Source organism: Carassius auratus, chromosome 44 (assembly GCF_003368295.1).
Source record: "Carassius auratus strain Wakin chromosome 44, ASM336829v1, whole genome shotgun sequence".
NCBI classification, from domain to species: Eukaryota; Metazoa; Chordata; class Actinopteri; order Cypriniformes; family Cyprinidae; genus Carassius; species Carassius auratus.
The window spans coordinates 6,099,549-6,117,050 of NC_039286.1; the positions used below are offsets into that span (position 1 = coordinate 6,099,549).

The 17,502-nt window shown below is 37.4% G+C and overlaps 2 protein-coding genes across 2 annotated transcripts; one reads left to right on the forward strand and one right to left on the reverse strand.

The window, feature by feature from the left end:
- Positions 1-2,466: 2,466 nt before the first annotated feature.
- Positions 2,467-5,336, forward strand: LOC113062267 (TLR4 interactor with leucine rich repeats-like). The gene is given in 2 exon segments (XM_026232001.1): positions 2,467-4,725; positions 4,728-5,336. Coding segments are annotated over 2 exon segments (2,274 nt in total). The 5' UTR covers positions 2,467-2,720; the 3' UTR covers positions 4,997-5,336.
- Positions 5,337-6,424: 1,088 nt separating this feature from the next.
- On the reverse strand, positions 6,425-14,744 carry LOC113062268 (cyclic AMP-responsive element-binding protein 5). Its single transcript, XM_026232002.1, has 11 exons — positions 14,629-14,744; positions 13,303-13,373; positions 13,012-13,105; positions 11,949-12,052; positions 11,410-11,603; positions 11,006-11,069; positions 10,809-10,889; positions 10,030-10,335; positions 9,732-9,953; positions 9,522-9,615; positions 6,425-7,685 (listed from the first exon to the last, which is right to left on the reverse strand). Exons 2-11 carry the CDS (start codon positions 13,354-13,356, stop codon positions 7,549-7,551), a joined length of 1,350 nt encoding a protein of 449 aa, XP_026087787.1. The 5' UTR covers positions 13,357-13,373; positions 14,629-14,744; the 3' UTR covers positions 6,425-7,548.
- Between the last annotated feature and the right edge of the window lie 2,758 nt (positions 14,745-17,502).

The following is a 17,502-nucleotide window of genomic DNA, read 5'->3' on the forward strand; positions in this document are numbered from 1 at the left end:
TGCCCAGTGCCCTGTGCTTTTGTATTACCCTTCTGCCATGTTTTGCTTGTTGCTTTGTTCTGGATTATTGTTTGTGTTTGATTTTGCCGTCTCCTGGTGTTCCGAGACAGTTCCAGGAGGTTTTGAACCCTTTAAGGTTCTTATTATGTTGCCACACAAAAAGCTTGTTGTAATATTTGGAGAACGTTATAAGATGATTACAACAATCTGAAAAGAACATTCCTAGAAGATTGGGAATTTGTTTCCAAAACATATGTTAGGCTAACCAGGATTGAACCACGCTAAATTTAGGAGAACATTCTGTTTTTGGTCTGTTTGTACTCGCGTATATGTGAGAACGTTCTACAAGTTTGTGTGCAAGTGTGTGACTTTGTGTACATTGATTATTTTACAGAACGCATAGTGATGTTAAAACACAGATTAGCATGAAAACCATCTGCATCATTCTCAGGCTACAAGTACTTGTTTACACATCCTGTGTTTTCATTTTCCATCTCTTTCCTTTTTTTTCTCATACTCTCTTTTACTTCATTTTTCTTATTTTATCCTCCCCGTCTCTCTTTTTCTCTGTTTTGCTCTTTCCATTCCTTGCTATCGATTGTGCAATTTTCAAGGCTAATGCCACATGGTTCCATTCTCTTTTTCCCCTCTTTTTTTCCTTAATCGAATACCGTTTATTCTTTTCAGTAACTTGAATTAAATCAGTTGTGTTGTGATGATATTTTGTCCCACAAGTGCATTTTGTATATACACAGTTTTCTTAATCATGGCTTATACTGTAGCTTATGTCAGACAACAAATTTATATAAGGACTAGACAGGAAATGACCCCCTGGGGTTGGGGGTTTCTCAGTGGAAACACACATTTCAGTGTGCAGAGAAGATATACAAGTATACAAGTTTGTCCATGCATTTTTTTCTTTCTTTCAACAAATTGCCATTTTGACATACAATTTATAACACCAAATGTACCAATCAGATCATTGCTAACCTATAATTTCTTTGCCAAGTATATTAAAGCTGTTGTTTTTTTCCCCTTATCCAATCAGAATAATTATAAACACTGTTCATTTCAGCTCCATCCATGCTGAATGTTTTGTCGCTAAGAGGAAATATGAAACATCTGGGCCTTTCACTGAGTTGAGTGGACGTTATTTATTATGTTCTTGTTGGATTAGAAAAGTAATGAAAAACTGAATTATTCCACGATAACTTTTCTTTGACATGCTATTTCTTTGCAAATACATCACACTTATAAATTCTTGACTTTTGAAATTGAGTGAAGTCTACAAATGCACCCAAGAGAGCTCACTCCTTAATCCTTCCCACGACCTGGCATGCGGCCTGAGACAGAAATTTGGTCTGAAATTCGTTTTCTTTATACTTTTCTGTTTTTCTCCCTGGCGGTGCTTTTTCAACAAGCAGTGGAGTCCAAGATCGAGTCCTGTGGGACCTTCGTGGGAATAACATTACTTTGATTTTCCTTGCACACGTGCAAAGTTGGGAACCAAGCACTGGTTCTTATTCAGGGCTGGTTTAATTTTTGAAAAATATACTCTTTGGTTCTGTTTAAGGTTTTTCAGTTTTTTTTTTATTTATTTATTTATTTTGTAGATCCATAGCACACAACATACAACAACCAGTAGTCCGTTTCCCAGACAAATGACTCCTATGAACTAGTTCTTTTTAGTGAATCAAAGACATCAGCTGTTGTGACCATTGTTATTCCCAAATGAATGACTCACAGAAGCCAGTTCTTTTTAGTGTATAAAAAACACTTATGAATCAGTCTCTGACTCTTTTACTGATTCTGATTTGCAAGTAATTTACTTTTGGCTGATCTTTATTAAAATTTTGAACTATTGGTGGTATTTCATAAAATAAGTGCATGAAATATCAATATTATTTAGTTTTATCATTTTTATTTAATATATATTTTAGGGCCAATCATTTAAATTTCATTTATACTGCCTCTAAAAGTTTATAATAAAGTCTGGGTAAACAAAAAAACTGCAATAATTGTTTTCCTGATTTGTTATAACCTATGTAATCCTTCAATATGAAGTTATCGTTTGGAAACGTTTAAAGGCAGTAAATCTAGGAATTGCATTTATATTCTCCCCATATCTTTATTCTACAATATATATATATATATATATATATATATATATATATATATGTATATATATATATATATATATATATATATATATATATATATATATATATATATATATATTATATTAAAATAATCTTTAATGCAACCTAAGGAATCGTTAAGATGAATCTGATCAAGAATCTGTATATCAAATACACGAGTGTGTAGGCTATTATATCGTTTAGTGACTAATGTCAACATCTGGTAGGGAATGGGACGGGCTGATCCGTGCCTGAACTCAGAGATGACTATGGTGTGTATGTGTGTGTGTGTGTGTGTGTGTGTGTGTGTAATCTGCAACAGATGACTTCTTGGGGGATGAGAGTCTGACGGAGGCAAATGTTTCCTCGACTGGAGCCACATCAGCTCGCAACGGTTGTGAATGGATATATCAATACAGATATTATTCCCTATATTCGTTGTATAGGTAATCTAAATGTCTGTACCCGGGCGGAAATGCATCTGTAAAGCTTCAACATGCCTACCTGGCGAGGAAGACCTTGGCGAACCTGAACTGAAACAAAGGAATGTATTGAGTAGTTTGTTATTTGCTCATCACTGGAATGGCAAATTTGCTGTATAACCTTTTTTTGTTTGGCAGTGGAGCGCTTTTATTCTTCGCATCTGGCTGGGCCATCTGCCCCGAGCGATGCGAGTGCCAGCACGCGCAGCATATCCTTTGCGCAAACCGTGGTCTGCGCGCGGTGCCCAAAGCGCCTCAGGTGGAGCGCGCAGGGGACGTGCTGGTTCTCGGTCTCGCGGGAAACTTCATTCACAACCTCAGTGCGTTCGACTTCATGCGCTATGGGAACCTAATCAGGCTAAATCTCCAGTTTAACCAAATAAAGAATGTACATCCAAAAGCATTTGAGAAACTCTCCATTCTGGAGGAGCTATATCTGGGCAACAACTTAATCTCGACGATACAACCTGGCACTCTACAGTCGTTGAAAAAACTCACAATATTATGTAGCAATAACAACAAAATCAAAGAGTTCATTTCCGAACCTTTTAGTCATTTAAATAGTTTAGTCAAACTGAGACTTGATGGGAATTTAATTGAATTTGTAAAAGAATCCGTCTTCAAAGGACTGACAAATTTAATGTTTCTGCACTTAGAATCGAACCAGCTTCGCCATATTGACCGCAATGCGTTCGCGCGGCTCAGCAAACTGCAGTTTTTAAACCTGTCAGATAATAAACAAACAGAACTGCGCGATGTTTTCCTGTTTTCCCATCTTAAGTCACTAACAACTCTTCTAATCGCAGGCAACCAAATAAGGCACATTGGAAAACATGTCTTTCAGAACCTGAAAAAGTTAACAAAAATCTCTCTGAGTCACAACAAGATATCAAAGCTGGACAACGAAGCGTTGAAGGGGCTCGCGCGCGTGAAAGAGTTCAACATTGACAGGAACGAGCTGACAGAGATCCCGGCTGGTCTGTTAGACCCGCTCGAGCGCATCGAGTACCTCGACTTCAGTGACAATCACATATCCCGCGTGGACCCCGGTGCTTTCGGCCACCTTTCACTTCTAAAAATCTTAAAATTGAAAAACAACCGTCTTATGAATCTTTCCGGTGGAATTTTCGCCACGAACGGCGTTTTGTTTCACGTAGAACTGAATGGGAATAACTGGACTTGCGACTGCCGGATGGAGAAGCTTAGAAGTTGGATGACGCATGCGCACTCTCGGGGAAAGCTGTTGACCGTGTTTGTGCGCTGCCTTCACCCCCCAGTGCTGGCGGGAAAATACTTGGACTATGTCAGCAACTCCCAACTGGGAAATATGAGTCGTCATTGCGAGTTAGAAGCTCAGCCAATGGAGAGCCGAGGAGCAGCAGTGGAGTCACCGGTTCTCAAGGAGGAAAGAGAGGAAAGAGAAGGTGAAACACATGGAGATGTAGGTGTCCGAGGGGATGAGGGGGAGCAAGGGTTTGGGAAAACACTAGACAGAAAGAAGAAGAGGAAACTGGTCAGCTCAAGGCCAAGACCCACAGCTGAGAAAACAGGGTATGGCTCCTTGTCTGATTTTCCAACGATAATGGCCTCTATCTTGACAGGCCACAACAACAGCACCTTTGCTTGGGCCCCACAGGAGCAATTCAACCTGCCCTTACAAGACAGAGCCAAGCATCATGACTCAACAACTGAAGTGATCACTGATGCATGTCAATTCAACCATCACTCCATCCTGAACGTTAGCGTGGAAAACGTCACTTCCAGTACAGCCACAGTCCGCTGGAGCACAACTCCCAACTTTGGACTAGTTCATGGGAAAGAACTTCTCTTTCGGGTATTATTTGATCGTTTCGGCCATGCTTTCCGCTTCCCACGCTACGTTTACACAGATGGATCTGACCGGGCGGTGACCCTCCAAGAGCTCCGCCCAGACTCCACCTACATTACCTGTGTGGAGAGTGTTGTGGGTGGAGCTTTGTGTCAGGTTGCCCCCAGAGATCACTGCACTGGATTTGTCACACCTTTGCCCTCGGTGACAAGTGAAGTCAACCTACAGCTTGTCACAGTAGCAGCCCTGGCAGTCAATGCACTGCTTCTCCTTCTGGTGGCGGAGTCTGGCTGGGGCGTGTGTTGAAGAGGCGGATCAGAAGCAGGAAGTCGTCCACTCATGCACACGTACGCCATATGTACTCAACCAGACATCCGCTTCGCTCTACTGTGGCCACTACCTGTGTCTCTTCTGAATTCAGTGGTTACCAGAGTGGCAGACAACTGGCTGAAGAAGGTGACCTCATCCAGTTCCCTGGTGACCGTTTCTTTGACAACAGCCATGCACGGAGAGAGGATGATGCCATAATGCTTAGATACTCAGACTGAGAATTGTGTTTGTGAAAATAATAGACAATTTTGGCAAAATCGTTTTGGGCACAAATGAGTAACCATTGAAACTGCAATTCCTCTTCTTTTTTTCTGGTTCTTCTTTTCTTTTGATTCAGTGTCTGAGCCTCAGCTGCTGGTTGGCAGAAATGCTTGATTTTTGAATGATCGTCTTTCTGTCTTTGTAGATAATATATATTACTTATTTACCCTGTGTAGATATACTGCAGCATTCCAGACATGTATATCAATCTGTGACGTACAACACAGGAATAGTCTTTTGATACATTTTATGTTTCACTTTCTTTATTATTATTATTTTTTAATAAATATGTAGTCTGTATTAGTAATTGTGTTCAAGTTCAAGTCTGCTTTATTGTCAATTTCCACATGTACAGTACATACATACAGAGAATCGAAATTGCGTTTCTCTCAGACCCCGGTGCAGATAACATTAACATTAAAGCCTAAAATCGTCTCCATGTTTTTTTCTTAATAATTAATTAATTTCCGACATTCAAAATTCTACAATAGACTTTAGTCGGGTTTAGACGGCATATTGAACTGAATGAGATCCCCCCACCCCCCCCAGAAAGATGCTTGCTGTGTTGATAAACAGTGCTGGGTACTAACTGAGTACCTGTAATATGGATTACGCAATCAGATTCCAGAAAATTAAAGTAATTTTAATCCAATTCCTACCCCTAAACCTAACTCTACCCATAATTTATTCCTAAAATCAATGGGAATGATAGCTGATTAACAAGGGTGAAGAAGCACCCTACCCTGATTGTAAACCTGAAACAGATATTTCCTGAAAAGTTATATCCCAATTTCGATTGGTTGATTGGAAAGTTGTTCCAGGATCAACAGGGATGTTAATCCAGGAACATGTTGTACTTGGTGAAATCATGTTAACCGCAATATGGTACACAATCACATTCAAGTCTATGTGATAAACGAGTTCAATCTTTATAATTTTAATCTTTATAATTTTAATGTTAATCTAAAGAAAAACAAAAAGTAGTCAGACTACATTACCTAATTTGTGTAATCCAGATTATGTTACTAACGACAGTGTATTTTGTCTTGTCATTTGTAATCAGTAATGGACTACAGTTTATAAGTGATCTTCCCAGAACTGATAAGCAACAAATTGGCGCTACCTTAAGCCAAACGAATATACCAAATGAATACAAGAATCCAACCATAAGATGGCGCAATAAACCACGTTTTCACAAGCCTTAAACTGCAACATTGTACTGTATAGCCACAATTCAGCAATCATTTATTTAAACTATCACCTCGTAGCACATGCAGCCACCTGAGAATAATCCAGCAAAAAATATAATACACTAAAGGCAGCGTTGTATCCCAGCATTATAAAGTTATTAGCATGAACCATGAAAAAAGAGATCAGAGTATTTGTTTACAGATATTAAGTGCTTTTTATTAAAAATGGCCACAAATGTGTACAAAAATAGATAAATATAAAAAAACTTTACATGCATAAAACAGTTTAAACCTGCAGAGTTTGCCAACATTCTTTTGTTCCACATGTCTATACTAAGAATTCCGTATTACACAGAATGTATGGCCATATAAGCATTTAAAAAAAAAACTTTTTTTAGAGATGGTACACATGCTTGCATGTCATTTCCAGGAAATGTCAGTACTGACTTTTTGATTGTCACTGAGCCAGTTATTGTGAACTGATTGCGATGCTGAATTGTTTTAGGAGAATACAGACATTCAGAGTGACATGACATGATTCCTTTATTATGATTTCTATACATGATTCTGATGCTGGCTCTGTCTATATAAAATGAAGACTGTAACAATCAGCTTTAGCTGCATCATCATGAATTTATAAAACTAGAAATTCCTATTTACAATTACAAATTTACAACTGCCCTGATTCAATGCATTTCACACAGCCTTGCCATTAGTTTCAGGATTTAGTGCACACTGCTGTCACTGAAGCTATCAAAGCATTTACACTGAAAGTGGCCAGAAACAAAACAAAACACACATATACACACAAATGTGCACACATACTCTAGGAGTAAAATAAGATGAGTGTCCCTGAGAAAGATCAACTATAAAAAAGCACGAGGAAGAGTGTGAGAAGACAGAAAGAGAGGTATGAAGAAGGTGAAAGACAGGTTTGAGAATAGAAAACAAATTTGTTGAGGTTAAAAGGACGGTTTGTTTTCCAACACTGTAATGAATCACAGTGAGGTAAAAATAAAACCACTGGAAACGTTCATTTTACCCTCGGCTGATTACCTGAGATGTGAAGGGCTAGAAGTATAAACAGACTTTTTAATTTAATTATTCTATGCTTGAGAGTAATTAAACATTTGAGACATATATGTGATGCATACATTCAATTTTAGTCATAAATCCAGGTTTAATACCCTGGATTAAACATTTTGCTGTAATTTTTTGCATTTTCACTGATGGATAACTGTTCGGTCACAAGTGCCCTGAACATATGGCTCTAAAGAAGGGTCGTATTTTGTGTTGTCTTTAGTTTCTGTAGAAGCATGTTATAGTTGTGTGTTGTTAGTGGAGTGTGAGTGTGGGGTGAGGTGAGTGTGTGCTAGAGCCGAACTTGATGTTGAGATGCTGTTGTGTTGGATTGCATGTTGCTGGACAGGACTTCCCGTTAGACCACCTACTCCACCTAAACATAAATAAGAAATCAATCAAAATAAGGGATATATATACACACACACACACACACACACATTATATGTTATAAAATACATAATATAAATATAAATATTACCATAAAAAAACTGGGGCTAGTAAGATGGTAGTAAAATACCATAAAACAGTAATATTATGAAAATGTATTCAAACTTAAAACAACTTTTTTCTATTCAGTTATGATCACTGTCTTGTGCTTCTATGTTTTGTGTTCAAGGACTTTTAGTTCAAACTGCCATCAGTGTTTAGTTCATGACCCCCTTGTTCCTTTTCCTACCTCGTTTGTTTACATAGTTAACTTAGCCCTATTAGTTGTCATGACAATTCATTAGCTCCACCCCCTTGTTAGCTTTGTTAACCTGTGTATTTAAACCCTGTGTTTCCCCTTGCTCTTTGTCTAGTCTGTTTTTTTTGTTGTTGTTTTTTTGGCTGTTATGTGTTGGTTCCCTCCTGGTCATGGTTTCTATCATCATGGTTCCTATTAGTTCCTTCAATAAACCATTTAAATCTTCTTGTCTTCTTCCTTGAATTCCACCAAGCATAACATTAGACTAGAGAAAACACGTATCCAGCAGAAGAAATTCTGTTACATTGTTCAGTTCTGTGCCCTTGCTAATTGTATAAACCCACCCTGGCTCTCTGTTCCACCTCTGTCTACAGGCCCTCTTCATGGGCCCTCCCCCCGTTCCACCTACTGGACTCTTGGTTTTGTTTTAGAGCATCTGGAATCCGCTCCTTAGAGGGGGGTGGGGGCTCTGTTATGATCACTGCTGTCACCGTTTGTTCCTTTGCCTGGCTTGTTTGTTTCAATAGATTTACTTGCACTACTGTTGTAAGAATTCTTGAATGAAAGAATGAAAATAATTCTTCTGAAAGAACTTAACTTATTTTCAGCAAGGATGCATTAAACACTGATCAAAAGTGTTGTGTTTACCCCTATCAGCTTCCATGACAATTCATTAGCTCAATCCCCTTGTTATTCTAGTTAACCCATGTATTTAAACCCCTGTGTTTGCCCTGGTTCTAGGCTCATCCGTTTAAAAAAAATAAGTTTTGTACATTTTTGTATTTTAAAATCCTGTAATTTATTCTTGTGAAGCCATTTCTGCAGCCTTCGCTACCGCATAATTCTTCAGAAATCATTCAAATATCCTCATTTGGTGCTCAAGATAAGAATTATGCCTTATTATTAATGTTGAAAACAGTTGTGCTGTCTAATATTTTTGTATACACCTGTTTAGGAAGTTGTGGCCTAGTGGTTAGAGAGTTTGACTCCTAACCCTAGGGTAGTGGGTTTGAGTCTCAGGCCAGCAAGACCCTGATTTAGGGTGCCCTTGAGAAAGGCACTGAACCCCCAACTGCTCCCTGGGTGCTGCAGCATAAATGGCTGCCCACTGCTTTGAATGGACATTATTTTCATGACAATTAAGTATATATCTTCTCTTGAAATGTTTTATTACTGTATTGTGTCCAGACATTATAATATTTAGTTAAAATTCTTCAGTTAATAATTACTGAATTCTTATTCTTAATGGTGTTCTCCAAAGATTTTCATTACTTTATTATTTTTTGTTAGTTTTTGAAATGGCTATAGTACACTTCTTTTATTTAAATTATACTATCATGAAGTATGAATAATTTACAAATGTATTTATTTATTTTCAAAATAATTGTTAAAGTGAAAAAAAAAATCACAGTGGACAACAAATTTATTATTTTTAAGCAATATATACATTTTACTTATTATAATTTTTGGGGTGAAATATGACTCAGACATGTTCTTTATAGGATTTAATAAAATGCAACTTACTTTCTCTCTGTCTCACAGATACAGGACAGTCTTTATGTGCCAGAAGAATTTGCTTCAGTTGAGAGACTTCTGTCCTGAGTGATGTCACCTCATTCTAAGAAAAGATAAAATATATATAAACGAACAAAGCAGCAAATCTACCATGAATTTTCAATTGTACTTAATACTGCTAAGTAGGTACCTGCACAAATTATACATGTGTAAATGTACCTGCAGCTGTAAGTTATTGTGTGTAAGGTCCTCAGCCTTCCTCTCCAGCGACATCACCCAGACCTTTCTCTTCTGTCTACACCGCGTCGCAGCAGCTCTGTTTCTCTCCAGAAACTTCTGTCTGCGCTCATCTGGGTCTTCCTCTGATGTCCGTCGGCGTCTGCCTGTTGACAGCTGTGGAGGAGATTGTGGGCAGGGGGTCTGTTTCGGTGTGGACGGCATCTATAAAACAATTATTATGTTGAATATTACAGTAGATTGATGAAAAGCTTTTAAAAAATCTGAGTTTGACCTAGACCTGTGTAGGTATTGTCTGATGTGAAAGGGGAGGGGTGGTCTGAAGGGTGGAGCCAGGATGCAAATGAGCAGGTGGAGAGTGGTGAGCGTGGCTGTGATGTGATTGGTCTTGGCTTTGATGTTGATGTACGAGTCTTTGCGGTGATTGGCTGTGGCAGTGCTGCTGGTATGCATGATGATGAGATGAGGATTGTAAATGGGACAGTGGGTGCTGTTGTGACGACATCATCTCCATCATGTGGCAAAGCGTATTCTGACTGCCATTGGAAACCGCAGGTTGACTGTGGGCTTGTATAACCTTTGACCTCTGAAGGATTACAGACAGGGAGAGATGGGTCAGAATGGCTCCTGGGGTCACTGTCAACATCAGTGTCATGTAACACTTTGGATAATTCAAGCTTTTCAAAAGGGAAATGCCCAAAGCAAGATTTATTTTACTGGCAATCATGTGTTTTTCATTTATGAATCTTAGATTTCCTATGAATGGGGATTGTTTGCGATGGTAAAATTACTTTTACAAAACACAGAGAATCTACAATGTCAGATGATAGCCAGGTCAAGCTGAAGCCTTTGAAATTCAATCTCATCTGCTTTCTGAAAAGAATCAGTGCATGAATGTGCGTGTATGCATGAATGCCACTTCTTCAGATAACTCAGTCAAGATGTCTACATTAGTTACAAAGCACTGTGTCATTATAACCTCTGTCTGACTTGTAATGTTTCTATAGAGACGTCACAATCCTGTAACCATGATGTCAAATAATTTGTATGGGGCTGTACCTGAAGGGAGGAGCATGAGGCAGAGGGGGCGGGGCCTGGTATGCCAATCATACTACAGTTCATTGACAACTGCGCCTCCATCTGTCATTTTAATAACATATGAAATTATTATGATGATGTTAAAAAAAACAGAGGCATTATTTTGATTAATATTTTACTGTGCCAATTGGGTTTGAAATGCTTTCAGGTTTACTTACATTCATGGCTGATGTCCCAGGCAACGCATTTGTCTGTCTGCTGTGGAGACAACTGGGAGCAGATCTGTAATGTCAGAGGGATTCTCATTAGAAGTGACCAAAACAATAAAGTTTAGAAAGATTACACAGGGCTGCTATTAGAGCAGGACACAAGTTCCTTTAACAAAATGTGAAAAAAGTATATAATTTATGGTAAACATTAATTTGCAGTATTTTGATATCTTGAAACTGGCACATTCGGTATAAAGTTGTAATGCTGAGAATGCATTGCTGTGTTGCATCAAATCAAATACCTAGCCCCCAATACCCATTTGTGTAAAAGTATGTTTTCAGTTCAAATCTTGACCTTTAATGGGAAAATAAGAAATGGGGGTATTTTGGTAATGATATGTGTTAATACTCACTGTTTATTTGAAGTGGAGTATGTGGCACTGCATTGAGACTGAGGCTGTGAGCTGTGTGTGTGGAGCTGGTTCTGGTTGAGATGAGCCAGAGCACACTGCTGCTGTTGCTGTGGTTGAAACTGATGATGTTGACTCTGCTGAGGTTGTGTTTTAGTGTGAGGCTGGTTCTGAGCTGACGCCTGGGCAGAAAAGTTCTTAAAGCAAGAAAATATTTAGAATTTAGATAGCATATATATGCTGAATATTCTAATATTTAGAATATATGTTTAAATATATTAAGAAATGCTCCTTCTCCTTTCTCTGTCTTCTATGGACCCCTCCCCGTGTATGTATACACGTATGTGAGTATAAAAACGGTTTGATATTTAAAACTCTTAATCCAGTCCTCTGATAATCTGATCTGATTGTTTGATTCTTTTTACTACAGTCCACGAGAAAGCATACAAACACATGCAAGTGCAGAATATTTAATGCTACTTTATACAACATAGAATTTATGCAAACATTTGTGTAAGCTTTTGAAACGTATTTTCTCTCACCAGTTTGGTCTCCTCCTCCACCTGTGATTGGTTAAGCTCCAGGTCAGTAAAGAGGCCCACTTCCTCACATTCCCGTAAGAAACGGGTCGGAGTTGGAGTCTGATCTACAGATGAATAAAGAGTGCATGTTTATCACTAATGCAAACAGCATCATCACATTCCATATACAAAATGCCACTGGCAATATATATAGTAAAATTACAATGGAGATTTGTATTAATTATGGCACATTTCATACACATTTCAGGGTAAAAGTGATTTACATAAAATATAATCATAACAGGTGTATAAAAAATTAACAAATGTAAAAAATATTTGTAAAAAATCTGAAAAAAGAGAAGAATACATAATATGAAACAAATAAATTAATATTTTATGAATTATTTGATATATTATATCTTTCTATAGGACAGACTAAACACATGTAAACTGAGAAGGGATAGGAAATGTCTCAAGGTCAAGGAACAAAAACTTTAAATCAGTAGACCAATATCAAGTAACCTCCAGGCATTCTAAACAAATTTAAAGAAACTAGCCCTCTTCTCAATGTCATGAGCGGGACTTGTTTGAAGTAATCTACTGGCATGCTCAAAAATGTAAAAAAAATTAACCCTATGTCATAAACATGAGCCTGATTTTGCTCTTGTTGTTTTGGTAATTTAGGGGTAGTCTAAACTAAACTACTTTTTCTAGGCTCCTATAAAAGGGGTCAGAAGGTAAAGTCCTTCTTTTGTTTTTTATGTAAATGTTTCTGTCACTTCAATGATGGCTCACAGACCCCAGAGGTCAAGGGTCAGGCTGATGTTTATATGTCAGACACAGGGTTTCCAGGGTAACAGACATTGTCTAAATCCTAAATTAGATGAGATGGAGAGCATGACCTATCATGAAACACATTCACTTTTCACAGGCTCTTATATTACTGACCCACGAGCGGTAGATGGAAACTCTTTAGTTGCATAGAAGATATTAAAACTGCACTGATAATAAAACATTAGCCTTTGATATGAGTGGGTAATTATGTTGTTTTTTTGTTTTTGTTTTTTAATGAACACACCCTTACCTGAAAGCATACTGTCACACTTAATAGAAGGGAATTTAAGGGTCATCTCATGTTTGTGCCTGTGAATAATTAGGTGATCTTCTCTTTGGAAGCACTGCAAGAACAAGAAACATGGGAGGCTGTGACAATGATTTCCATAAAAGTTACTTCGTTGTTCCAATATGAATCATAATTTTTCAATAGTAATTCATTGTGAAATTTGATTCAATTTAACAATTTAATGGATTGGTAAAACTTGACAGAATACATATGATATGACAAACATCAGCAAACCGGACATCTGTTACTTACCTGTGAGCATCCAGGAGCGGTGCATACATATGGCCTGTCCTGATCAACATTCATCACTGAGATCTAAAAACCTAAACATACATATACACACACACACACGCACATTAAAAAATGTCCATGAAAAATAGCCAGGCAGACACACAGATATAAATAACACCTATAAGCAAATATAGTGCCAAATAAAAATAAATTATGTATATTTTTCAGTGTCTTAGTTCTATCTATCTATCTATCTATCTATATATCTACCAGTCAGTCCATCCATATAGAGAGATACAACATAGGTTTTATGAAAATAAAAGATAGATAGATAGATAGATAGATAGATAGATAGATAGATAGATAGATAGATAGATAGATAGATAGATAGATAGATAGATAGATAGCTCCATGACAGCCAGTTAGTGAAACATAGTTCTAAAAAAGGATGAACTATTTGACCTCCTCTCAGTTCTCTATATTTTGCTCACATTTCCCTGTTTGAGTTCTCTTCTCTACGTGTTATCTGTATACATCATAGTCGCGCCTTATAAAAATACCTTGCTTCTTGGTCACTCATAACGTGAGCATTCCTCTAGTCATGACATCATCATTTAGTTCAGCCGGGGCGAGAGTCTGAATTGGCAAAACGGGTCTACGGTGCCAATGCCAATAGTCTAACCGGTCTGCAGAATGACGTAATGGCGAAACAAGAGGACTCACGCGGTGTCACGAATATTACAAACCCCAAACAACAAACAAGATCAGACATCCTACCCAGGGGCAATAAAATGTCAGTTTAGGGAAGAAAAAAAATATCGTAAAGTTGTCTTAGTCACTTTGGATTATGCGTGACGTCAGATGTCATGTAGGGTGTTAAAAAAAAGAATTTAATAAAACCAAAGCAAATGCAAATACTTAACATACTCATTCAAAACACGCGCACGTGTGCTTTAACATTTAAAATATGTTACATTCAAATAGACTTTGAACGGTAAACTGTCAGACAGCCATTCACCTAAAACGCGTTGTTGACAAAGTGACAATCTTAACTAAAACATTACAGACATCCATTTTACAAAAAGTCAAAACATTTTCTAGTCTAATACTCAATTTGTCTGATGTTTGGTGGTGTCACACCCCCTTAAACAAACATTCAAACAGTTTACCAACATTTCAGTAAAAACCGGCACCTTGACAGCTAACGTTACCAACATGACAGTAAATCAGGAACAACAGCAACAAAAATCCCAACAACACTGTACTAGACAGGCATTATGTTTGAGTTTTGAACGAAGCCTGAATTATATTCACAAGCGCGAGTGTAAAATAGTAGTACTAACGTACCTCAACGCACGTAGACTGAGTTTAGCAACGCTCCTCGCGCTGAGACGAAGCACGCTGAAGTAAAACGCGATTACAATATGATCTATTTACAGAAGCATTACATCACCTCGTGGTGACGTCACGTGGGATTCCTGAACTTCTAAATCATAGCGGTCTGCTTCTTAAAAAGAGGAGGGGTTTCAGACCGCGCGCACCCTCCCACCGGAGGATGTAGCGGGCGTCTGATGCGGACATTGGCGCGTTGAGGGGAAAAAAGGAAGAGGGAGGCGCTTCGCTCGGTGCGTGCTGCGCCAACAGCTGTCTGGAGCGTTGCGCGGGACGGTCCCGATTAGCGAATGCCGTGTGATGATAGAGAGAAGAGAGAAAAAGGGCATGTATAAGCGTGTTAGCCTTTGGTTTAAAACGTTAAATAAAAAAATATTACCAGCCATATGTTTGTTTTTCAAGTGGTCGATATAAACTGCATGCCTTCTTTTCTTTCTTTTCAATGAGATTTTGTAATGTGAATGAGACAACTTTTAGAAGGGTAAACAAAAATTAAACAACTCTTACAATGTGACTTTTTACACATATTGTCATTTTCAGGCAGTCTAAAATTTTGATCACTGAAAATGCATCAAAATCAGGAACTACACTTTTTTTTAGAACCTAATAAACATACAAATACATTTTGGTCGGGGTGATGATAATGTTAGTGGTTGGATTTCAGTTCACTTGAATCAAGGCAATGGATAAAGACTGTTTGGTGTTTTCTGAGGAAATGATTCTAGTGAACAAACAGTTCTGACTGCTATAGTCAAAATGGTCATAAACAAAAATCTAAAGCCACAAAGTGTGACACCGGCTGTCAGAGATGTTTTATATAATGGTATTAGCCTGTTGCTTGATGAAAAACAGTTGCCAATATTTTTAAGCTTTTCACATTCAGTAAAGTAGATATCTTAATGAATCACTCGACAGTTTATTCAGAGTTTAATGTAGTGTCTAACCATATTTTGTTAAACTATACTGAAATCAGATTTCCATATATGACAGAATGTGGATACATTCAGATTATCGTACAACTAAGGGGTGTGTCTAATGTTGAGAACTGGGTGGTCCTTTTGTGGTAAGAACTATAGAGAAAGAGTGAATGAAAAAGGCAGAACAAGTGGGAGGGAGAGAAAGAGAGAGCGTGATTCATTAGCTGCTCTAACTTAGAATGCTAGCTGTTTCCTCAGCAACACCACAAAACAGGAAGTGGTAATGATGTCACATCAAACTCCAGCCTTAGTTGACTCCTACGTCTATGAGTATGAATCACACACACACAGAGAGAGACAATGCAGCAGAGGACATGCACCCACAAGTCTCATATGATCTCATCCAAGTTTCTGACATGATATAATTCACCATAAAAAGGAACTGTGTCAAGTTCATCTTTTGTTTCTCCATTTAAAATATATACAATGATATTGGTCATTTTTGCTAATTAACAAAACTTAAATAAAATATAAATTTACATTGATGCATGACTAAACTGATTTACAGAAGAGGAACAGCAATTCACTATAGATAACAATAATAAACTAAAATTAAATGCTGACTTATATCAGAGTTATGTGGTTATTTTTGATGTCTTCTCACATTTTTGGACATTTTTGGTTGAACGAGTAAACAATATGTGCATGTGTGTAGCAGGTCACATGTCTGTAATTTTTCACATCTTTCGTAATACTTCAATGTATCAAGGTCTTCAAAAAACTCAAAGATATAATGAACACAAGGATTAATCAAGCATTTGGAACTAGATAAATTCATAACCCTTTGATATTGTTCAGTTATTTTGTTTGACCTGGCATGACCTCCTTGCAGTTTCTAACATCTGGCATTGGCTGCTTAGGTATATCTTGTTTGAGGCAGATGGTTGCATTTACTAACATCTGGCTGGCTTTACATTATAACATCATATGATATGTCTCAAAAAGCTGTCTATAGGTTTATGAGCTTTTTAGTACAATTTGAGTCTTGGGAGTTATTCATGTGTATTCGCATAAAATTATTAAGCTGAAGAGAAAATATTGTAATTGAGTAAATGTTTATTTAAGTCTATTTGTTTAAAAACACTGCCATGGAAATTATTTGGTAATTTAGTCTCTCACTAAAATACATAGGCCAAGCAGAGAGCATTTATAACAGGGAGGTTTAACGGTTGATTAACAAGTGATGGTCCGCACATGGTCACTGTCACAGGCTAATCAAAGAGACATTCCTCCTGCTCTTTGTGAACGCAACCCCTTACATGGGTGCTTGTGTCACACCTGACAGATTCTCAGTCATGTCAAAGTTTTAAAGAGCTGGGAGGTCAACATTTTTCTTTAGTAAATATTTCCAGTACATTTAATAGTCTAATACACAGTATAAAGTAGTCACATGACATTCCGCTATTGTGTAGTTGGATTCAGATGTTTGCTGTAAGTGTACATTCTTTTTAACAACTGAAAAGATTGTACTGAAAGAGTCGAGATGGTGGTCATTTATAAGAAATAGATCTGAACTCATTAGATCTGAAACTTATGATGCAAAGTGGTAAAGCTCAACACACACAAACACACCAAAACACAATAATGAAAAGTGCATTTACACACCGTTTAATGATACACAGGGGTGGCATAAATGTAGTTATCCGGGAATTACAATCACTACATTTGTAAAAATCAATCAATCAATTAAACTTTTTAATATTATATAATATGAAATATTTTTTTTTGCTCTGTCATTACAACAATGTATTTCACAGTAAATTAAATTTACACACATAAACAAATAAATAAATATAAATGAATAAATAAAAAGACCAATGTTTTACTAATGCATAGTATTTATTTTTTATTT